General features: G+C 42.7%; 1 protein-coding gene across 4 annotated transcripts in view; it reads right to left on the bottom strand.

Moving 5' to 3' along the window:
• Window positions 1-5,900: 5,900 nt before the first annotated feature.
• LOC134225058 (cadherin EGF LAG seven-pass G-type receptor 2) overlaps window positions 5,901-24,480 on the bottom strand; it is a 108,446-nt gene continuing 89,866 nt past the window's right edge. For all 4 annotated transcript variants that reach the window (XM_062704820.1, XM_062704819.1, XM_062704822.1 and 1 more), the window contains one exon: window positions 5,901-5,990. In XM_062704820.1, the coding sequence (XP_062560804.1) occupies window positions 5,937-5,990 (54 nt within the window). In that variant the 3' untranslated portion in view covers window positions 5,901-5,936. The remainder of the gene's footprint in view (window positions 5,991-24,480) is intronic.

Here is a 24,480-nt window from a genome sequence, read left to right as displayed (position 1 = left end):
CTACAAGCATCATATATATAATAGCCCTGTTTGTCTGTCCGGTGACTAGCCAACCAGACGCACCACGCGGGGAAATTCTCACAAAAAATAAAATATTTGACACTTCAATTCTTTTTTACTATCAGATGCAGAAAACAAAACCAGTGACAACCTTAGACAACCAGACACAGCATTTGATGAAAAAAAATCAAAGACAACAGCAGAAAAGAATCTATCACTCCTCAAAATTGAAAAGAAAAAAAACACTTGCCACGGGCGCTATTGCGTCCACAAATAAACTAGTTCTAAATAGTTGAAACAGTGACCCATTGTCACCCCCATTTGACCCATTGTCACCCCCGACGACGGTAGTTCGTCATAATAGGCGACGAATCTAAACAATAAATTAGCGAAAACGACAATAGGACACAATGTTGACATGGTATTAAACTCAAATGTATGTTTGTTATACATTAAATAGTTCAGAAACATTGAAAACTGACCGTCAAGCGGGACAACATTGGAGGCAATATAGTTGCCACTGCCCGCCAAGGGGAAACAGGCAACAACAAAAATAAATAAAATATTTTTAAAAATTAGGTTTTACGTAAAACCAGTCAAATCAAGGCACGTTACATTTTTTTGGTGAAGAGTCCTAGTCGGAAAACACATTAGAAGTGAAAACATTTTTTTTGCGCTTTTGTTCCCAGGGGGGCCTTGGGAAAAAAACATAATTTCGTCAAAAATCCAAAAACCAAATATACAGAAAGGCAAAGCTTTTTTGCGCTAACCGCGTAATAATCTAACACAGGAGATTCAAAATAATTAATACCAACGGGAAAAAATATATCTTTGTCAACCGTCTAAGACGAATTAAGTACTCTCCATTTAAATAATTATTGGAGAGTTAAATATTAAATGGAGAGTACTTAATTCGTCTTAGACGGTTGAATACATTCCACTAAAAGAGCTTTATATATTTTTCTGATATCTTTGTCGTTTTTTTTAACGAATTAGGGTATCTGTTCCTATATTAATAACAATAAGGCAATGCGCATATAAAATGCATTGATTTCTCACCCAATAATCAAGAAACATGAGAATAATTATGCTCGGCTCACGTAATTTTTAATTGAAAACAATTTGGTAACATCAAAAATGAAATTATTATCACATTATAGAAGTATTTAGCTAACAAACATTATCACCGCCTTGCACCTATTTCAATAACATTCAAAAACAGTCAATCCTATGCTTGTACCTATATCAATAATACTGTTTCCAACATAAAATACGCACACTATTACTTGTGTGTATACAATAGAGGTAATAAACTATAGAGGACGATTGTCGCTGCGGTTCCCTTTATTATCGTTCCCAAACATGTTGGGTACCTATCTGTCAAAACGTTCTGATTTTTCCTTCGTTGACATTTAGTGCCCTATCCTCGCCAGCAAAAGATGTTTCGCCTGTGACGACAGCGACAATCTTCCTCTATAGTTTATTACCTCTATTGTGTATACGTAACGATATGATTGCAGTGATGCCGAATTCTACAATGTTTTATATTCGAGTTGAAATATGATTACAAAATTGCAGTTTTTGTTGTAGTTTTTCAACTTATCAGTTTAATTTCATGTTTGTCGAAAGTCGAAGATTATCTTTACGATATACCTTCTTTTACAAACATAAGAGTTGAATTTCACAGTAAAAGTTTATTCAAGCATTTTTGAAATAAAAATCTAGGTCGGCAACCATTGAGAGTACTGCAAGGCATGTAAACAGTTTGAAATACGGACAAGGATAATTTAGGCTGTGAACCATTCCACCGATTCGTTTAACTTTTAGTTAAAATTTGACAGTTCGATGGTTATTTCGTCGTGGTTAAAAATAACCCTGCTCCTGGTTAGATTTGACAGTTCGATAGTTATTGCGCATAAGCCTCAAAATTGTATTCCCACCTTTGGGTTTCCGCGCCGAGCACTCAGCGCCAGACTCGGCGACAAGGAGATAGTGGTCAAGTTGGTACTCCTGATTTTTTGACAACTGATGTCGATTGGTTGTGTGAGTGCATCGGTGTCAAAAATAGAGCTTTTAGCTGAAAATTTAATTGTCAAATGCACATTTTGACAGCAATATAGATGTATGAGTGAATAAAATGTGCAAATGCTCTATCGCGGAAGCAGTCGCTGAAGACAAGTGTCAATGGTTTCAGTGACGAAACGAAAAGTTTCAATGCAAAAAGCAATAAACTTTGTTCGCGAGAAAATTGGCGCCAAATCCATTTCGTTCCGAGTAACTATCAATCTGTCAAAACTCAAATGGGCTTCGGAGTAAAATTTTAACCACGAAGGGAAAATAACCATCGAAGTGTCAAATTTTAACTAAAAGTTAAACGAATCGGTGGAATGGTTCACAGCCTTAGACGTTGTTCGAAATAAACCTATATCAAACTATAGGAAATCGCGTTGGTTTTTCAAATATAATTATATGTATAGTGAAAATGTGATGTGGTTTATGTGTTGTGAAGTGAATTTTGAAAGAATACATTTGTGTTAACTTGAAATTGAGTGGAAAACAACGGCGTACTAGCAATCGAGCAGTGCATCAAACCATCAGAGGTATGAAAATTAAAAAAAGTGCTTTATAATTTTATCTTTTAATAATTTGATTCTTGTGCATTAAAACGTTACTTTCAAAAAATCTTGAATAATATTCCAAACATTCAAGAATGTGTTTCATCCATTATTGTGTACATACGATGTGAGAAATAGTAATTAAATTGATTTTTTATTTGGTTTATCGACGGTTGGGATTAATATACGGGCTGTTAATTATATGGGACCAGATACCCTATAACTGAAAATTCTTCTTCCACTCGAAACTTACGATCTGTTCGAAAAAAATTGTTCTCAAATTGACATTTCAATTTTTTTATGGCTCAAATTCATCTGGGGTGTTATTAGGAAGCAAATAAAGCCACTACATGGGAAATAAAAGTAGAGCTCTTGTTAATAAATAGAAAAACATATAATTTGTTGGTGGCAATATAGTTGCCACTGCCTTATAAAAGGTTAACATTAAGGTGAAGGTGGGTTGAGTACCAAAACAAAGCTTTGAAAGTATTGGTACAATACAAACTGCCATATACTGTAGTAGTATTGGTGTCGTATGCATAGATAAACAAATAATATTAGTAGGGTGGTTCAAAAAACGACCCAGCTCCACCACGTTCAATAGATTCAGTCACATGCTCCGAGTGTTCTCCAAAAGCCGATTTAAACAAAAACTGATTGAGCACAAGCCGGTTAAAGTTTGTATGAAAGCTAGTATGGGAAACTAAACCTTTCATTCCACTGGCTAGAATGCCTCTCCTCTAAACCCTGGCGAAAAGAGAACCCACTGAATGAAAACGGCACCTTGGGAAGGATCCATTGATTACGTAACGCGAAAATAGCATTTTAAACCCCGCTCACTCCCATGTCACACTTTTTGTATGAAGTATCTGCTCCGGGTGCGATAGAGATCACAGACAAATTCTGGATATTTTGTTGAATTACACGTTTCACTGATGCTTTCTGAGAAGCCTAATTATCATGCTTAGGATTTGTAACCTCGATTAGAATCGACTCCCAACTATCAGAACGACAATTCCATATGCATTGTCTATGGAGTCAAAACGCTTGAATATTTCATCCAGTCATATGGTCTCCCCTCTCACCAGGGCCCAATGACGAAGCGCCACAATCAGAATAATGTTAAATTCAACCTCGCCATATCAACTCTCATACAAACCTTTAACGACCTGTGCACGGTAAGCCCCTCAAACCATCGCGATGCATAGAAAGACACCCAGAATATGAAACATATTCGACTGAGCGTGGCGGAGCAAAGTAATTTTTGAGCCACCCTAAATATTAGTTTGCTGGTCCCGGCTCCGGTGTTTATATTCGCTCCGCGATCCGTTGTCAAAAATAACAGTTTTTATAAAGTTTTCGCTTCAAACAAGTGAGTGATTTCAAAAAGTGATGTTTAATTGGCATTCCATCAACATTTCGGGCTGCTCATGTGCGGAGAAGTGTGTGAAAACTTGATTTTTTCAATGCTCTTTGAGAAGAAGTGAAGTGCAATGATAATTACAATAATTACACCAAATCGCGAACGGCTATTAAATTGGCACGAAACTGCTGATTTATGCTATAATTTGTGCCGAAATGCATAGAACTCTTTGAAGAAACATGTTCATTATCACTGGAAGTAAATTAATATGCTATGAGCAGGCTAGTAATTTAAATATCAAACTTTTGTTCGGTGCTGTTCGATGCACTCGAGTGTTGGTGGGAGAGCAGTGCAGGAGGTGTGGTATTGACCCGTGGAAGTTCCGGTGCCATATTGACTGCCATCGTGATACTTTTCCAACTATGTCCTTAATATCCCGGTAAAAATAATTTTTCATATCATCAAAGTTGCATGGATCGTAGCGGGCTTGGTAGTCATATGGCTACTGCTTCTGCCCCATACGTAGGAGGTCGTGGGTTCAGTCCCAGGTCCGTTCCATTGTCCTACTTTGTATCTTTCTCTATATTTCTCATGTTCTAGCTATTGCTAGAACTGGAAATAGACTTCCATACCGTTTCCGTTTCTATTCCTATACCTTCAACTTGAGCATTCTAACAGTAATCTGCTAGGATTTAAAATGAACCATAAAGCTCGTTTCCTACACCCAATTAGAAATTCCATCAGTTGCTTTCTCCTATCTATCACATTGGCAGCTCGTTAACCAAGACGGACCTCTGCCTCTCGAACCTAAACCAAAAATTCCAACAAATTCCGCATGAACTCGTGGCAAGTGCAGAGGTATATTCGATTCGGCTTGCAGTGGGCGAGTGATTGCATCATCATTTCCTCCCCCTTCCCTATATTGACTTGCATTCTGACGTGGCAGGCGCCAGTAAGACCTAACAATCGAGATCACCAGTACTTGTACATTGAATATGTGTGCTAGTCCCAAGCAAACATCTGTTGGTTCTCTGTGCAAGAACAGCTGATCTGGTTATAATGGAGTAGCAACTACGAGCAGTCAATCAAGCTCAAGCTCTGCAAAGTTGCATGGATCGCATCACATACCAAGGTGAATCCAGATCCGTGTAACTACCTACCCCGCCTACTAATAAGAATCCCTCCTGTGTCAACTGTGGGGATGCAGGGGTGATCTCAGTATCTAGTAACAACAGATGTAACACCAACTATTCGTTCCCTTCCCAGATGGGTGTGGCCGGCGCAGTTATTGATCCTTTAATTACTGAACTCTCGATCTGTGTACATTGAGGTTGGAAAGCAAATCCCAAGCCTCAGCTATTGATTCCCTGTACAATTTCGATTGTTCTGGTCAATCACGGAGTAACAACTACGAATTGTGCGGTCATCAAGCTCAAATCCAAGAAGTTTGCTAAGGAATTAACGAGGAAAGAATAATAATAACTAAATTATGCCCGAAGAAACTAAATATCATTTATATATGTAACAAAAAGGTAAGAGTTGCTGAACCTTATGACATAAATAATAACTGCTACAACCTGCTACCCTGAAAGTTATACCCGTTTAAAAATAGTGTTAAGGGACTATAAAAACTGATACATAACTGACATAATTTCTGCAAAAAAAATTCTCGGGTGCACCCTTTTAAGTGAATTTGTCTTACTCCTTAAATAAAATGCCCTAAAAATAAAGACACTATCCAGTGTCCAATAAATAGAATCACTCACAATCCATTTGTCAAGCCAACACTTTCACATGTGTATAGTACACGTTCACATTAGAGGACGGAAACGCAACAGTTCCCCTTTTACATTTTATATTCGATTATCCATAACAGCTCATTTTAGAATTTCTTTCCACTATTTCAAATAAATTCAATCGCATTTGTTCAATGAGGTGAATTTTATTTTAAAATATTCTCAAAAATATACTGTTAACTTGTTTTCACCACTAGAATCGTTGTCATTGGTTGCCTGAAAAAAAAGAAAGAAAATGTACTAAAATACTGAGGACAGGACTGCATATGAACGCTAATTTTGTAAATCGTGTCTGAATAACTGTCATTGGGAAAGTTTTGATCATCGTGCAGACCTATTGAATCTGAACAGATAACACTGAATCAACAATTTGACGCCACAATACAACATCGGTTTGAAACGAAATCCATCCATCCTCGGTTGGGCCTCACGCTCGCTGAATCGTATTGAACCTGGACCGCCTACCTAACTCGCTGCGCTTTCCATATTATTGTACCTACAAGGTAGGAAGTGAACACCATATTTGCAGGGTTGCTTTCCGGCATTCTTGCAAGAGGTACTGCCCATTTTACCCTTCCAGCTTTCCTTTCCTTCCAGCCACCTTCTAGATACTAGATTCACCATAAAGTTAGGCGACCTCGTGGTTAATCCTTCGCCGCCACACCGTCATTTCAATTCGCTCTAATGCGTAGTAGCCGCTAACCCTGCAACATATAAGGAGCAAGGATTTTGAAGCTTATGAGCGGCGCTATGAAATTCACTAAAGACACCAAATCCAGTGGATCCATTTGTTTTTGACCCGTCGGTGAAAAAACTTTTGTCGCAACTGACATGGCTGTACTTGCTTGCAAAAATTAGTGGTATGCACTCCGATCGGTGCGCATCTGGTGTTCCACGGATCTCTTGTCGCATGGTCAGATCAAAAACTATAGTTGAACTGGAGGAGTCTAAGGGTCTGTCTCATTTGGAGAATTAAACTGAAATTAAACTTAAAAGTGACATTTCAATAATCATCGAATAACCCTGCTCGCAGAGCAAGATTACTTTTGACAGATATCGAATCATTTTGCATCGATGTCTTATTGGAATTGCTGGGTAGCACCAGCCATTTTTATGATTGGGTTATTTGCTAATTTTCGAACTGTCACTTTTAAGTTTAATTCTCCAAATGAGACAGAGCCTAAGAAGCGAGCACGATTAGAAACAAACATTAGAAGAAGGGCCAACCTCCAGGCTCATGTACCAGTTAGTACAGTGTCATAAACTTTGATTGGAAGTTTCGTTCGATTAGCTTATCAAAATTTTCAATAACCAATGGGTTTAGAACCTCGCACTGGATGAGGAACCTGGACAATAATTCCGCGTGGCGATCTGATAAAGGGAGTACTCCCGCAAGTACCTCCAAGCTCGGAGACAACGATATTGTATATTAATATGTGCGTTTGCGCGGCGGATTGAAAACAAAAACTACCGCATTCGATGACCGACAGAATCGATATAATTTCGATCAGAAAAATATTGCTCTTATTTTAAACCGTTATAAACTCTTTGCAATGCAAATATTCTTATTGGGGTTGTTTATTTGAACACATATTTATGACTAAAAATTGTAGCTTTGATCGTGCTTTGAAAATAGGATTTATTATGCTTTTCATTACAATTGCAAAGCTGCTTGTAAGATCAATCGCCATTTGACATTTGAAGTTTTTTCAGCGGATTTATGAATGATTTATTAATAGCAATAAGATCGCCAGAAGGTAGCTAAAGCCGGAAGGGTACGATGAGCAGGACATGTTGCAAGAATGCCGGACAGCAACCCTGCAAAGATGGTGTTTGCTTCCGATCCGGCAGGTACGAGACGGCGTGGAGCGCAGCGAGCGAGATGGGCAGACCAGGTGCAGAACGACTTGGCAAGCGTGGGGCGTATCCGAGGATGGAGAGATGCGGCCTCGAACCGTGCATTGTGGCGTCAAATTGTTGATTCAGTGTTATCTGTTTAGATGTTAACTAAATAAATGAATGAAATGAAGATCGCCAATAAAACTAAGCAACTAGCCACGGAGATTGCTTTCATAAATCCGTTATAAGAATTAAATAAATCCAACTAGCATGGAAATTGTTACTTGGGCCCGGGCTGTAACACCTCTTGTGATACCACAGACAAACAGACACAACACTCGTTAAATTTCCATCGTTCACAGATTTGGTCAATTCAAATATGTTGGTGGGGGCAATATTTTCACCCGCCGCCAATGTACATTCCCGTCTGAGTTGTGCTGCTTTCTGTACTGTGTACTGCTATAATGTATTATTCCGCATCGAACCGTTTCTCAATAAACATCGTATGTTGACGTTTTTCTTTTCTTCCGCCGTGGCGCAAGTCCCTGTTTTGCATTCTCCGGTCTATGTGGCCCAGTGTTGAGAAATGTACGTTAAAACACTCTGATTATGCAAATATTTACATTTTATCCAGTCAAATTTCATGCACCAAACAAACCGAAACAGTTTACAAAAAAAATGTACGCGAGATCGTGACATTTTTTGCCGATGAAGCAAACTGTTTGTTTGCTGCTGCGTTAGGGTGCGGCCAGAGTAGACGCGAAGTGCGAAGCGAAGCGAAGCGTCCATACGATTTGACAGCTCGTTATTATTGATTGTTTGGTGTTTGGTGTCAGGCCCTGCAAGCCAGCCTTTAAAAAATCATAAGCAACGAACAATCAACAAGAGAGTACGGACCGGAACCATCGGCGAAGACCACTGCTACGAAAAGGGACTAGCGATTGGAAACTCGGTTCGTGGAACTGCAAATCTCTCAACTTCATCGGGAGCACACGCATACTCGCCGATGTGCTCAAGGACCGTGGATTCGGCATCGTAGCGCTGCAGGAGGTTTGTTGGAAGGGATCAATGGTGCGAACGTTTAGAGGTAATCATACCATCTACCAGAGCTGCGGCAACACACACGAGCTGGGAACAGCTTTCATAGTGATGGGCGATATGCAAAGGCGCGTGATCGGGTGGTGACTGATCAATGAAAGAATGTACAGGTTGAGGATCAAAGGCCGGTTCTTCAACTTCAGCATAATCAACGTCCATAGCCCACACTCCGGAAGCACTGATGATGATAAGGACGCATTCTACGCGCAGCTGGAACGTGAGTACGACAGCTGCCCAAGCCACGACGTCAAAATCATCGTAGGAGATTTGAACGCTCAGGTAGGCCAAGAGGAGGAGTTTAGACCGACTATTGGAAAGTTCAGCGCTCACCGGCTGACGAACGAAAACGGCCTACGACTAATTGATTTCGCCGCCTCCAAGAATATGGCCATTCGCAGCACCTACTTCCAACACAGCCTCCCGTATCGGTACACCTGGAGATCACCACTGCAGACTGAATCACAAATCGACCACGTTCTGATTGATGGACGGCACTTCTCCGACATTATCGACGTCAGGACATATCGTGGCGCTAACATCGACTCTGACCACTATCTGGTGATGGTTAAACTGCGCCCAAAACTATCCGTCATCAACAATGTTCGGTACCGACGACCGCCGCGGTACGACCTAGAGCGACTGAAGCAACCTGATGTCGCCACTGCATATGCGCAGCATCTCGAGGCAGCGTTGCCGGAAGAGGGTGAGCTCGATGGGCCCCTCTTGAGGACTGCTGGAATACAGTTAAAGCAGCCATTAACGACGCAGCGGAGAACAACGTCGGGTATATGGGTCGAAGTCGACGGAACGATTAGTTCGACGAAGAGTGCAGACAGATTCTGGAGGAGAAGAACGCAGCGCGGGCGGTCGCGCTGCAACAAGGTACCCGGCAGAACGTGGAACGTTATAGACGGAAGCGGAGACAGCAGACCCGCCTTTTTCAGGAGAAGAAACGCTGCCTGGAAGAAGCGGAGTGCGGGGAGATGGAACAGCTGTGCCGTTCTCAAGATACACGCAAGTTCTATCAGAAGCTCAACGCATCCCACAAAGGCTTCGTGCCGCGAGCCGAAATGTGCGGGGATAAGGATGGGAGCATCTTGACGGACGAACGTGTGGTGATCGAAAGGTGGAAGCAGCACTACGAGGAACATCTGAATGGCGCTGAGAGTACAGGCAGTGAAAGTCAAGGCAGCGGAGATGACTACGTCAGTTCAGCGGACGATGGAAGCCAACCAGTCCTCACCTTGAGGGATGTTAAGGATGCGATTCAACAGCTAAAGACCACTAAAGCAGCTGGTAAGGATGGTATCGGAGCTGAGCTCATCAAGATGGGCCCGGAAAAGCTGGCCACTTGCCTGCACAAACTGATAATCAGAATCTGGGAAACCGAACAGCTACCGGAGGAGTGGAAGGAAGGGGTTATATGCCCCATCTACAAGAAAGGCGACAAACTGGAGTGTGAGAACTTTCGAGCGATCACCATCCTTAATACCGCCTACAAAGTGATATCCCAGATCATCTTCCGTCGTCTGTCACCATTAGTGAACGAGTTCGTGGGAAATTATCAAGCCGGCTTCGTTGACGGCCGCTCGAACACGGACCAATGTTCCAACGGACCATCTGTTCGTTGATTTCAAGGCGGCATACGACAGTATAGACCGCGTAGAGCTATGGAAAATTATGGACGAGAACAGCTTCCCTGGGAAGCTTACCAGACTGATCAAAGCAACGGTGGATGGTGTGCGCAACTGTGTGAAGATTTCGGGCGAACACTCCAGTTCGTTCGAATCGCGCCGGGGACTAAGACAAGGTGATGGTGACTTTCGTGCCTGTTGTTCAACATTGCGCTAGAAGGTGTCATGCGGAGAGCCGAGTGTAACAGCCAGGGTACGATTTTCAACAGATCCAGTCAATTTATTTGCTTCGCGGATGACATGGACATTGTCGGCCGAACATTTGCAAAAGTGGCAGAACTGTACACCCGCCTGAAACGTGAAGCAACAAAAGTTGGACTGGTGGTGAATGCGTCGAAGACAAAGTACATGCTTGTGGGCGGAACCGAGCGCGACAGGGCCCGCCTGGGAAGCAGTGTTACGATAGACGGGGATACCTTCGAGATGGTCGAGGAATTCGTCTACCTCGGATCCTTGCTAACGGCTGACAACAACGTTAGTCGTGAAATACGAAGGCGTATCATCTGTGGAAGTCGGGCCTACTACGAGCTCCAAAAGAAACTGCGGTCGAAAAAGATTCGCCACCGCACCAAATGTGTCATGTACAAGACGCTTATAAGACCGGTTGTCCTCTACGGACATGAAACATGGACAATACTCGAGGAGGACTTGCAAGCACTCGGAGTATTCGAGAGACGGGTGCTTAGGACCATCTTTGGCGGTGTGCAAGAAGACGGTGTGTGGCGGCGAAGAATGAACCATTAGCTCGCCCAACTCTACGGCGAACCCAGTATCCAGAAGGTAGCTAAAGCCGGAAGGGTACGATGGGCAGGACATGTTGCAAGAATGCCGGACAGCAACCCTGCAAAGATGGTGTTCGCTTTCGATCCGGCAGGTACGAGACGGCGTGGAGCGCAGCGAGGTGCAAAACGACTTGGCGAGCGTGGGGCGTATCCGAGGATGGAGATGCGGCCTCGAACCGTGCATTGTGGCGTCAAATTGTTGATTCAGTGTTATCTGTTTAGATGTTAACTAAATAAATGAAATGAATATTGATTGTTATTCCTTTGTGTGCAATTTTCGCGCCGCGTCACGTAGACGCGTCTACTCTGGCAGGCACCTTGGGGTGCGTTCAGAGTAGACGCGAAGTGCGATGCGAAGCGAAGCGTCCATACGATTTGACAACCATTTCTGGATGATTGCGGAGTCATGCGAATGCGAGGTAGAATAGGAAACTGTGAATTCGCTTCAATTCGCACCTCCTATCCCTACCTCCCCGTGGTGCTGGCCGGGATACGAGCAACCTTAGGGAAGATCGGGTAACCAACCCCGGTGGGAACTATGGTCGTATGCTGCCAGAGAAGGGGGGGTTTGCTCCTCTCCGGGGGTGCAAATCTTACTGAGCGTCTGTTCTCCATGTCAGGATCGGCTCACAACAGCGTCTGTTCTCCATGTTAGGAGCGGCTGATCATCATCCGAGTGCCAGCGAGGGACTCTAAGTGAAACTGTGCACCATGGTCCACCGAGAATAAGGAGGAATGGTCCTCCGGAAATTTAGGGGGTTTGTCAGGCCCTGCAAGCCAGCCTTTAAAAAAACATACGCAACGAACAATCAACAAGATAGTACGGACCGGAACCATCGGCGAAGACCACTGCGACGAAAAGGGACTAACGATTGGAAACTCGGATCGTGGAACTGCAAATCTCTCAACTTCATCGGGAGCACACGCATACTCGACGATGTGCTCAAGGACCGTGGATTCGGCATCGTAGCGCTGCAGGAGGTTTGTTGGAAGGGATCAATGGTGCGAACGTTTAGAGGTAATCATACCATCTATCAGAGCTGCGGCAACACACACGAGCTGGTAACAGCTTTCATAGTGATGGGCGATATGCAAAGGTGCGTGATATGCAAGGGTGGTGGCCGATCAATGAAAGAATGTGCAGGTTGAGGATCAAAGGCCGGTTCTTCAACTTCAACTTCAACTTCAGCATAATCAACGTCCATAGCCCACACTCCGGAAGCACTGATGATGATAAGAACGCATTCTACGCGCAGCTGGAACGTGAGTACGACAGTCAAAATCATCATAGGAGATTTGAACACTCAGGTTGGCCAAGAGGAGGAGTTTAGACCGACTATTGGAAAGTTCAGCGCTCACCGGCTGACGAACGAAAACGGCCTACGACTAATTGATTCGCATTTCGCAGCACCTACTTCCAACACAGCCTCCCGTATCGGTACACCTGGAGATCACCACTGCAGACAGAATCACAAATCGACCACTATCTGAAACATTTGTGAAACGATTTATTTCATTATTTTTATTCGGAAAACATTTATCACTATCTGTTCAACACTTTGGGACAATAATATCAAAAATACTATTTTTTACAGAATACATGAAAATTACACATAAAATGCACTTTGATGCTTATTTGACCCCAAAATCCCTTAAATTTCAAACTTTTACCAACAAAATATATTTAGTGTCCTTATGGGGATCCACAGTGAAGAGATAAACACAATTTTAGAACAATGTCTTAAAGATAAAATGACAAATAGTTTGGAAACTCGCGATATATGGGGCATTAGGGCAAAACGAGCTCAATAACTACATACAGAAGCGTTCCACGTCCATGAAACAGCACTCACTGAATTCTTTGCAAAATTCCCTTTCGAATAAGCTCTTGATCTCTACTGTAAGTTGTTCGTGAGGAAAGTTATCAATTTGTTCCACCTTTGATTTCGGATTTCCCCATTGTGAAACGGTTCAAATTGTCTTGCAAGTCCTCAAGCACATGTGGAATTGGAGATTGCGGCAAGAAACACCATCCATCACTGCATCCTAGTCAACAAATAGTCACCATGCCAGCAGCAGAACGAACTTCCTCGGGTTCAAAAGCAGAAACTGTGGTTACTATTCACCGTAAACTTCTTTCTTCTACGATATTTCGTATAATTCCTGTAATATTATACGGTGAAAACGTTAAAATATCCACCTATGCCTTCCTGGATGAGGGTTCGTCGTCAACTCTTATAGAAAAATCAGTGGCCGATCAGCTGAACCTTGTTGGCGATTCGCAGCCACTTTGCTTGACATGGACATCAAAAGTTTCCAGACATGAAGCTGATTCTCAGTTAGTTAATCTAAGGATTTCATGAGAAGAAGGCAGCAGAATATTTCCGTTGACGGGCGCAAGCACCGTTAGCCAGCTGAATCTCCCGATACAAGCCTTGCGGTATGGAGAGTTTTCTCTTCGTTATCCATATTTGGCCGGAATCCCGGTGAAGAGTTACGAACAAGCCATTCCACGGATTCTCATTGGATTAGACAACATCAAACAAAAGATATTTTAGTTACTAGATAAAGATTGTCGCTGTCGTCGCTGTCCGGAACATCTTTTGCTGGCGAGGATAGGGGAGCTAAATGTCAAAGAAGGAAAATCCATACGATTTGACAGGTATGTACCGCACATGTTTCAGACAGGTGGGTGGCACGACGCCATGTTTTTGCAGCCAACATCTCAGTGTAAAATTCATAATAGTATGTGTTCTGTTTACAAACATCACATTTGATTCTCATTAGGATACAGAACTGTCAGTGGGATACGGTCGCGCAATGTTGGCTGCAAAACAAACCTATTGTGTGAGATAGGGATGCCACCGGGCTGGTTTCAGACAGCAGAACAAAGGGAACAGTAGCGACAATCTTTATCTAGTAACTAAAATATCTTTTCATCAAACCTAGACCAACATTTGAAAAGGGCGTAACAGCCAAATTTTATTCCTTCTGATTCTTTATCAATATACATACACTACTAAAAATCCACACATATTTTATGGCAAAAATCCATAGATTTAACTTATGATGTATATCAGCGCACACATAACCATTCTTCACGCGAACTGCTAATAAAATATATATACAAATAAACTTTATGTGTGGTCTCGAATTAGCAATTATTTAATTTATGTGTGGTTCTATATCGATTATATTAGGGTGGAGCTATTGCAAAAATTTATAACGGCGACACATAACGGCGACACATTATATTATTTTGGCAGTGTAGCCATATATGTGGACGAAGAATCAGAAGGAATAAATTTTGGCTGTTACGCTTTTTTCAAATGTTGGTCTAGAAACTGTTGTTGCCACTAGCAACCCTATAACCAGAGACCGGCGGAGTGAAAAACTGTCGAAATGGCAACGTATGAAAATGCATGAAATCGTGAAAATAATACCGGCATCACTAGAACTTTTTGCTTGCTTCTTATGGATGCAAAAAGTAAACAAGTCGAATTGGAACCGCTTTTGACGGTTCGATTGGAAACAAGATGGCGTCTTCGCCGATCTCTTATTGTAGTATTTCTAGTTGCCACTAAAGATTCGCGAAGGACAACATAATGGACCGGAAGCAGCAAAATCTAGATTGAGGTGGACTATTTTCGGCAGCATCGAAGGAGCCAATAGGAATTCGGTATCTCCGATTATGCATATCTGCAAAAGCGTGGTTGAAACTGACCTACATGAGATGGTGAAACAGTATTTTGCAATGGAGAACTTGGGAGTATCCGTCGAACGTGGACCTGAGACAGAGGAGGATCGAAGAGCAAGGAGTATTCTAGAACGAACGAATACTAAATGCGCCGATGGATACTACGAAAGTGGATTACTATGGCGGTACGACGTTGCGTCTACGAGTCGTACGAGTTGCCGTCTATTTATGGTATGGCGGAGCGTCGTTTGTTTTGTCTCGAACGGAAGTTACGTAACCATCCGGAATTACGAGTTTGGAAAGGCAAATAATCGAATATCAAGAAAAGGGCTACGCGCACAAGGCCACACGTCGGGAATTAGAAGAGAGTGATCAACATCGTACGTGGCATCTCCCACTTGGCGTGGTAACTAATCCACGTAAACCTGGGAAGGTGCGCATTATTTGGGATGCAGCCGCCAAACCAAAGGAGTGTCTCTGAACGATATGCTGTTGAAGGGCCCGGACCTTTTAACATCGTTGCCTGCAGTGCTATGCCGTTTCTGGCAGAGACAGGCGAAATATATCATCAAGTGAGAATTAGGTAGGCGGATCAACAGGCACAGCGGTTTATGTACAGAAATGATCCAGCAAGGAAGCCTGACGTATTTGTGATGGATGTGGCCATTTTCGGGTCGACCTGCTCACCCTGTTCGGCGAACTTCGTGAAGAACATGAATGCGAGTATGTGGAAAGAAAAACTTCCGGAAGCGGCGGCGGCGATAGTAGACAACCGCTACGTGGAAGACTACCTAGACAGCAGTGATACAGAAGAAGAGATGGTGTTACAGAGCCTAGGAGAAGGTGCAGAAGTCACTACGAAGGACTTCAGTATCGACAATGAGAGCCAAATTGAACGTGTCCTTGGTATGGCTTGGTTACCGGATGAAGACGTATTCGTATACACTGTTAAGCTGCCAAACGATTGCGAAGGTTCAACAGCGGATGAGCTCAATACGACGAAGCGAAGCATTCTTAAGTTCGTCATGAGCGTCTTCGATCCCCTCGGGTTGATCTCGAACTTACTCGTTCACGGTACAATGATCATTCAGGACCTGTGGAGAACCCAAGTTGGATGGGATGAACGTATTCCAGCAGAAATTCTCATAAACTGGCAAAGGTGGATTCAGCAACTTTCCATGCTAAGCCAAGTTTGAATTTCTCGTTACTATTTTCCCGGATACTATCGAAAAAGTTCGGAATCGTTGCAACTTCATGTGTTCGTGGATGCGAGTGAATCTGCATTTGCGTGCGTCGCCTATTTTCGTGTGGTTGATCACAGTCAACCACGATGTACATTAATCGCTTCCAAAGCAAAAGTGGCACCACTGAAGCCACAAGCCATCAGTCCCTTGGTTGAAGCTTCAAGCGGCGGTTATAGGGAGCCGATTAGCGAAGTCTATTGCCGACTACCATACCATAACTATAAGTCAGAGATTCCTTTGGAGTGACTCCAGAACAGTGCTTTCCTGGATTAATTCCGATGCCAGGAAGTACCGGCAATATGTAGTGGTTCGTATAGGTGAAATACTGGAAGAAACACAAGCTGAAGAGTGGCGCTGGATACCTACTAAATTAAACGTGGCGGATGAGGCAGCAAAGTGGGGAAAAGGACCTACTTTAAGTTCGAATAGCCGATGGTTTTCAGGACCAGACTTCCTCCTACAAGCGGAGAATGAGTGGCCACAACATCAAATATTAGCAAGCTGTACCGATGAAGAACTACGAACTATTCACGTGCATCATGTAGTGAGGGTACAGCCGTGCATTGAGTATGGTAGGTTCTCCAAATGGGAAAGGATGCTCCGCATTACGGCGTATGTATATTCCTTTATGGATAGTTGTTGCGGACTCGGCAAAAGAAGAGCCATGCAGGTAAGGCACCAGTTGAAGTCAGAAGACTTTGTTCGAGCGGAGAGGGCGTTGTGGCGGATTGCACAAGCGGATGAATATGCCGAAGAAATATTAATTCTAAGGAAAGCAAACACAACCAACAAAGAGAAGGCGAAGGAATTGAACCGAGATAATCCTATTTGACAGCTATCACCATTTCTAGATGAGTACGGGGTGGTTCGCATGGAAGGCCGCACAGAAGCATCTCCACTATCTACATACGACGCGAAATATCCGGTAATCCTGCCGAAAAACCATCGCGTGTCTGAGCTCATTGTGGACTACTACCACCGGCGGCTCGGGCATCATAACAGTGAAACTGTGGTCAATGGAGTACGTAAGCGGTACCACATTTCTACCCTCCGGACGCTAGTACGCAAAGTGACAAAAAAGTGTCAGTGGTGCACAGTATATAAAGCTCAACCTGTCGTACCCAGAATGGCTCCATTACCCGAAGTGCGAGTAACTCCGTTTGTTCGTCCGTTTTCGTTGGTCGGTATCGACTACTTCGGGCCATATATGATCAAGATTGGCCAAATTTAAGTGAAGCGCTGGGTGGCACTCTTCACTTGCTTGGTCATAAGGGCGGTGCATTTGGAAGCAACAGCTTCCCTATCTACAGAATCGTGTAAACTGGCGTTGCGTCGATTCATTTCTCGTCGAGGTGCCCCAACACAACTCTACACTGATCATGGAACAAATTTCGACGGTGCAAGTCGAGAGCTGGCACAACAAACAGCGGCAATGAATCGTGGTGGCTTCATGGATGCAAGTACGAGGTGGAACTTTATTCTGCCGTCCTCTCCGCACATGGGTGGTGTGTGGGAAAGGATGGTCAGAGCGGTAAAAATTGTAATGGAGTCGGTTAACCATTCTCGCGCGCCATCTGAAGAAGTTTTTCACACGATTTTGTGAGATACGGAGTCAATGGCCAACTCGCGACCGTTGATGTACGTGCCCTTGGAGACATCGGATCGAATGGGGTCAAACAGCCGGAGAAAGTTCCAACTACAAAAGAAGAGGCGCTGCGAAATGGTTGGAATTTGTGTCGTTATGTTCTGGATCAGTTTTGGTACAGATGGATCCGAGAATACCTTCCGGAGCTGACCCGGCGCACGAAATGGCACGACGAAACCCAGCCAATTCAAGAAGGAGATTTGGTCTTCATAGTAGGGGAGCAGAAACGGAATCAATGGCCTCGTGGGAAGGTCCTAAAGGTTATCCCCGGGAAAGATGGGCGAATACGACAAGTGGATGTTCAAACCGTTTCTGGGGTTCTACGACGTCCTGTTGCCAAGCTTGCAGTACTCAACATAATTCCTGCAGGTAATCCTGCTGAACTGGAGCAACATTACGGAGAGAGAAATGTAGCGGCAGGCGTTACAAGCGTTGACGCTCTCAACGAAATACTCCATAGGGATAGACCTGTGCAGAAGTTCATGAAATTCACTCACCCGATGGATTTTGACATTTGAGCGGGTCGTCTTCTCGAACAAAAGTTCATTTTGCGTTCATTATGCGACCCGCTCAAACGTCATAATTTCTTGGGGGAGTGCATTTTGCGTTATGCAACGTACACACCAGTCAAGCAGTTTGACGAACATTGACTCCGCCCCCAAGAAAACGCTTCGGTTGCTGCTTTGTTTGAACGTGTGTGAAGTTGTTCGAACAACCATTTGACAGTTGGCGGCTCGGTTGGAAAAAAAATAAAACGGTTTGATTTTGGTTTGAGTTGTCGGGGGTGGAGTCAAGGTTCGCCGAACATGTTTGAGCATTATTTGTAGTGAAGTTGTACAAACCCCCATATATTTGTTGATGGTTGGTGCTCAAGTTGGCGCTTCGGTCGTTCGTGTGTGATATTGTTGGTCGAATAAATTGATTATTCGTGCCGCTGTTGGTGAAACTTGATGGATGTTTGAATAAACGAGAGGTGGAGTCAATGTTCGTCAAACTGCTTGACTGGTGTGTACGTTGCATTAGGGTCTCGCCGACATTTCTCACCAACACGAACGCAGGTTCGTGGTTGCAAACAATCCCATTTGATTTTGCCGTGACAGCTGCTCGTGGTTGCAAACAAACCGAGTAAAAGTGTGAGTGAAACGTGCGTGTACGTACACGATCGCTGAAAGCCTAATTAGTCTATGGTGCATCTGGTATGACAGAGCCGTCAACTGGCGATGGGTTCGATGGTGTGAGTCAAAATAAATAATAGAAGAAAGAAATGATTGCAGTTGTGAAATGTATGCTGCATGCGGTTAAACTTGTTGAATTAATTATACTAACTTTATCGTGAATATTCAGTGCAATAGACTTTGTTTGAAAAGTTCAGCGTGAATTCTAGTTAACGAGCTAAAAATTTAAGTGAGTTTTACTCACGTTTGCTGCGTTAATCTATAATTACTCATGATATTACAAACTCAGATTATTTTCCATGCAGAGATCGAATGAACTATTGAAATCTTAAAACTATCTTAAACTAACTAGTACGGACTGTGAGTAAGCCTAAACTATATACTAAAGGACTTAATGACTAAGATAAGTAAAATATGTTAACACAGGTAGAGTGACTAGAAGCGATATCACAGGACGGTTAGACAGACGTAGTGACCAGAAATTAAGAGTCACAGACTTGTAAGTAGTTACACATTTGTAAACAAATTAAACTTAATCGAATTCAAATAATATTTTAGCTTTAAAGATATTGCCAATAAAAGGAATTGCTATTGAGACCGTGACGTGTTTTCCCTACGTTTTCTGCCGCGCCAACAATGTAAAACAATGGTAAACGCATGGTTGATCGTTTTTTTTCTTAATGGATTAAACTAGAATCTTACGGGTGAGGTGAAAGAATCGCAAATCGTTAAATTTGAATGAATATGAAGGGATTTTGCTAATTTGTTTTGCAATGGAGCTCAATAATGGATAACTAATTATGAATTGTATTGGTAATATTCGTTCATAAATATCCTACAACAGATTATATGAGTGAGGCCATTTTATCCCGGAGGTGCGTTATGCACTGTTCTTCCCCAAAAGATCTCACACTCCAATTTGCTACCTTTCTTGTAGATGGGGCATACGACTTTTGCTCTCCACTCCTTCGGTAGCTGCCTTCATCAGAATTGTAAGTGAAGCAAACCAAAGCAAATCTAACTAGTCATCAACACTTCGAAACTTCGTACAAGTTCGAGTAAGAGGCTCAAGAGACAACGTCAGCCACTTACCACGAAGTAGTATCGATGGTGACGAAATAGAGCTGGTTGACGAGTTCGTGTTCTTGAACTTACTGATAACCACCAAAACAATATCAGCAGAGAAATTTGGAGATCATGATAGGAAATCGTGCATTGGACTCTGTTAGACACTTCGATCGAATAGAGTTCGCAATCGTACGGACCTGTAGTCTAATCGGGATATAGATATCTAGTGACTTTAATCTAAGGCGGTACATGGAGAAGGCGAATATTTAATATCATAACAGATCGTTTATAACGGATCATTGTATCTAACTTACTCATATTCATGTTGTTGTGCCACATTGTTCTGCTATTAAAATTGGAGGTTTATAATTATTGTTTCATGAAATGGTATGTAAATATTATTCAGGCATTATTTTGAACGTAAAAATGTTTTTGTGAACATTGCGGAAAACAATAATTTTTCAGTTACACATAACATTGTTTTTTTTTTTTTTTGCCATTTCATTTATTTGGTAGGCTCAGTCGTGTGTGACACTTTGCGGAGCCGCTATTCTTAAGTATGATATTTTTACAATGAGTATCATCTTATCATTAACAGTTAGTAGGGAAGGGGACGTAGACCATAATTCTCGTGGTGACTCAATGTTAACAATTACTTAATTCAGGACGTACGTGGTAGGTGTATGGGTTTAGAGTTATTCCAGCTGCTCATCCGTGCATTTGACGTTGGAAACGGTTTTGCGTGGCGTCGTGCTCGATTTTTGTTCGGCATGGAGCATCTTCCGGATGGCCAGGGCTTTGTGGTACAGGGAACAGAAAAACAGAATCGAACGGAGAAAAAACTGAGAAAGAGATAAACACGGGCATTAGACTTTGATATCAGCCGAGCGAAGAAAGGCATAGATGGCCTGCATATAATCCACATCGCGATCTCCCAATACACCTCTTACTTCCCTGAAGGGTTGTTTACCTCAGGCCACAAGGGTATCCAATAATTGCTCTCTGGAGGCGTCATTTTCCGAGCAGAACCAAACTACGTGATCGATGTCATCGTAACCGGCTCCGCACCTACATAAGTTGCTATCGACAAGGTTTATTCTGTAGAGATGTGCGTTTAGTGAATAGTGATTGGACATAAGCCTCGACATCACGCGAATGAAGCCTCGACTCAAGTCCTCACCTCTGAACCACGCTCGCGCAGAAACTTTAGGAACTATAGAAAATAGCCACCGTCCAAGTTCGTTGTGTGACCAATTCATTTGCCAATTTTGAAGCGTACTCTGACGGACTAATGGGAAAAACTCGTTGTTCGAGATTTGTCTATCATAAACTTCACCTTCCTGTGCGCCCACCTTTGCTAGCGTGTCCGCTTTCTCATTGCCATAGATTAGGCAATGGGATGGGACCCATACAAAGGTAATCTTGAATGATCTTTCGACCAAATCACGCATCTGCTCTCTTATTTTTGTAAGAAAGTAAGATGCGTGCTTAACTGGTTTCATCGACCGGAGTGCCTCGATAGAACTAAGACTATCCGAGAAGATGAAATAATGGTCTACGGGCTGATCGGAAATAATCCCCAAAGCGAAGTTAATTGCTGCCAGCTCAGCAACATAAACCGAACACGGTTCCTGAAGTTTTCGGAAGGTGGTTGAATTTACATTGAAGACACCGAAGCCAGTGGATCCGTTGATGCGAGAACCATCAGTGAAATATCTGTTGTTGCAATTGACATGTTCATATTTTTCAGAAAAAATGGAGGGAATAGATATTTGTCGAAGATGATCTGGTATTCCTTGAATAGCGTGTTTCATGGACAGATCGTATTCAATGGAGGAACTGTCGTTGATGAAGTTAACTCGAGGTGGATTATAACATGGAAGACAAAGATCTGACGATATGTAGTTGAGGTAGACCCTCAGGAATCTTGACTGACGAATCAGTTCAAGCATATTATCGAAATTTTCTAAGACAAGTGTGTTACTTGTCCCACATTTGATCAGTATTCTAAGTGAGAGTTCCCAGTAACGGTGCTTTAAAGGAGTGACTCCAGCAAGCACCTCCAGGCTCATGTTATGCGTTGAATGCATACAGCCGAGAGCAATACGCAAACAACGATATTGAATACGTTCCAATTTAATTAGGTGGCAATCAGCTGCTGAGAGGAAGCAGAAAGAGCCGTACTCTAAAACAGAGAGAATAGTCGTTCTATAGAGTTTGATGAGGTCTTCCGGGTGAGCACCCACCACGTTCCGGATATAGAACGTAGAAAATGTATCCTTTTCCGGCATTTATCTATCAAATAATCAATATGGGTTTTCCAGGTACACTTGGAATCAAACCAGACCCCAAGGTATTTAGAAGATAAAGATTGGTTGATGTCATCATTCAACAGCTTTAGTTTCAGTTGAGCTGGATTCCGCTTTCTAGTAAACACAACCAATTGAGTTTTTTGCGGTGAAAACTCGATCCCTAAATGTCTGGCCCAAACAGTCAGGTTATCTAGGGAACTTTGCAATGGTCCTTGCATGGCATTTGCACATGGACCTCTTAGAGAGATCACGGCGTCATCTGCAAGTTGTCTGAGCGTGCATTGTCCTATATTGTCAATATCTTTAACATAAAAATTATAAAGCAAGGGACTTAAACATGATCCTTGGGGAAGGCCCATGTAACTATTTCTGGAAGTTGTCAGAGTGCCGAGAGTAAAGTTCATATGTTTTACTGACAACAAATTGTACAAGAAATTATTTAAAATATCGGGTAATCCACTACTGCGCAGATTGTCTGACAGTACTTCTATGGAAACTGAATCAAAAGCGCCCTTAATATCCAAAAATACTGAAGCCAGTTGTTCCTTGTGTGCATAGGCCAGCTGTATATCTGAAGAGAGCAACGCTAGACAATCGTTTGTTCCTTTACCTTTTCGAAAACCAAACTGAGTATTTGAAAGCAATGTATTTTGTTCGACCCAATGGTCGATTCTTGAAAGGATCATTTTCTCCAATAACTTTCTCATGCATGATAGCATGGCAATCGGTCGGTATGAATTGTGATCAGACGCTGGTTTCCCAGGCTTTTGAATAGCTATTACTTTCACCTGTCGCCATTCTGGTGGCACAATGTTGTACTCCATGAAACAGTTGTACAGGCCAAGTAATCGTCTTTTAGCGATATCAGGAGGTTTTTCAAAAGGTTGAATTTAATGTTATCGCATCCCGGGGAAGAGTTGTTCGATGAAAGAAGAGACATAGATAGTTCCAGCATTGAGAATGGTCCACCCAGAGAACCGGGATCAGTAGTTGATTCTCTAAATAGCGGTTCAGCTGGTACGGAATCTGGACAGACCTTTTTTGCGAAGTTGAATATCCATCGATTGGAGTATTCTTCACTCTCGTTGGTGGAGATACGGTTCCGCATATTGCGGGCCGTTTTCCAAAGAGTTGTCATTGAGGTTTCTCGTGACAGTCCCTCGACAAAACGTCGCCAGTGGCTACGCTTTTTAGCCTTAAGAAGGTTTTCAGCTTTCTTTCAAGCCTCAAATACTCTTCGAAAAGCTCAGACCTTCCGTGTTTACGGAAAGCCTTGAAAGCATCAGATTTCTCAGAATACAACAGTACATTCATCATCCCATCCAGGAGTGGCTGGTCTTCTTATGACAGATGTACTTGGAACGCGTCGTTTCTGAGCTTCTAATGCGCTTTTATGAATCAATTCTGTAAGGAATCGAGATTCATCCAGTGGTGGAAGAATATCAGTTGATTCAATACCAGTTTTTACCGCCGATGCAAATTTTTGCCAATCAATGTTCTTCGTGAGGTCGAAAGGAACATTAACTGGCTCTGATCTTTGATAGCCACGTTTGATTGTAGTGACTATCGGCATGTGGTCACTACCATGGGGATCTTGGATTACCTTCCACGTGCAATCTAATGATAGTGAATTTGAACATAAAGACAGATCAATACGGCTTTGTTGACCATTTGGTCCTATTCGAGTTACTTCACCTGTGTTCAAAATATTCAAGTTGAAATCGTCGCACAAATCATAGAAAATAGGCGCTCTGTTATCGTCTCTAGTTTCGCCCCAAGCAATACCATGTGCATTCATATCACCCAGTATTAAAACTGGGGATGAGAGAAGAGAGACTGCGTTCCAAAGATGCCGACGATTAAGAGAGGCATTTGGAGGAATGTACACTGAAGCTATGCAAAGATCTTTATTCTTTACATTTACTTGGCAAGCGACGATTTCTAAACCATTAACAGTCGGAATGGGAATTCTGTAGAAAGTGTGACATTTTGATTCCCAAAAGAACGCCACCATAATGATCATTCCGATCTTGGCGAATAATATTAAAATCGTGGAAGTTGATTTCATCTTCAGAAGAAAGCCATGTTTCACAGAGTGCAAATACATCGCAATCAGAGTTGCGAATTAAAAACTTGAACACGTCAATTTATT

Source organism: Armigeres subalbatus, chromosome 3 (assembly GCF_024139115.2).
Source record: "Armigeres subalbatus isolate Guangzhou_Male chromosome 3, GZ_Asu_2, whole genome shotgun sequence".
Classification (NCBI taxonomy): domain Eukaryota; kingdom Metazoa; phylum Arthropoda; class Insecta; order Diptera; family Culicidae; genus Armigeres; species Armigeres subalbatus.
Note: the sequence above shows the minus strand (reverse complement) of the source record. Positions and strands in the feature narration are given on the sequence as shown.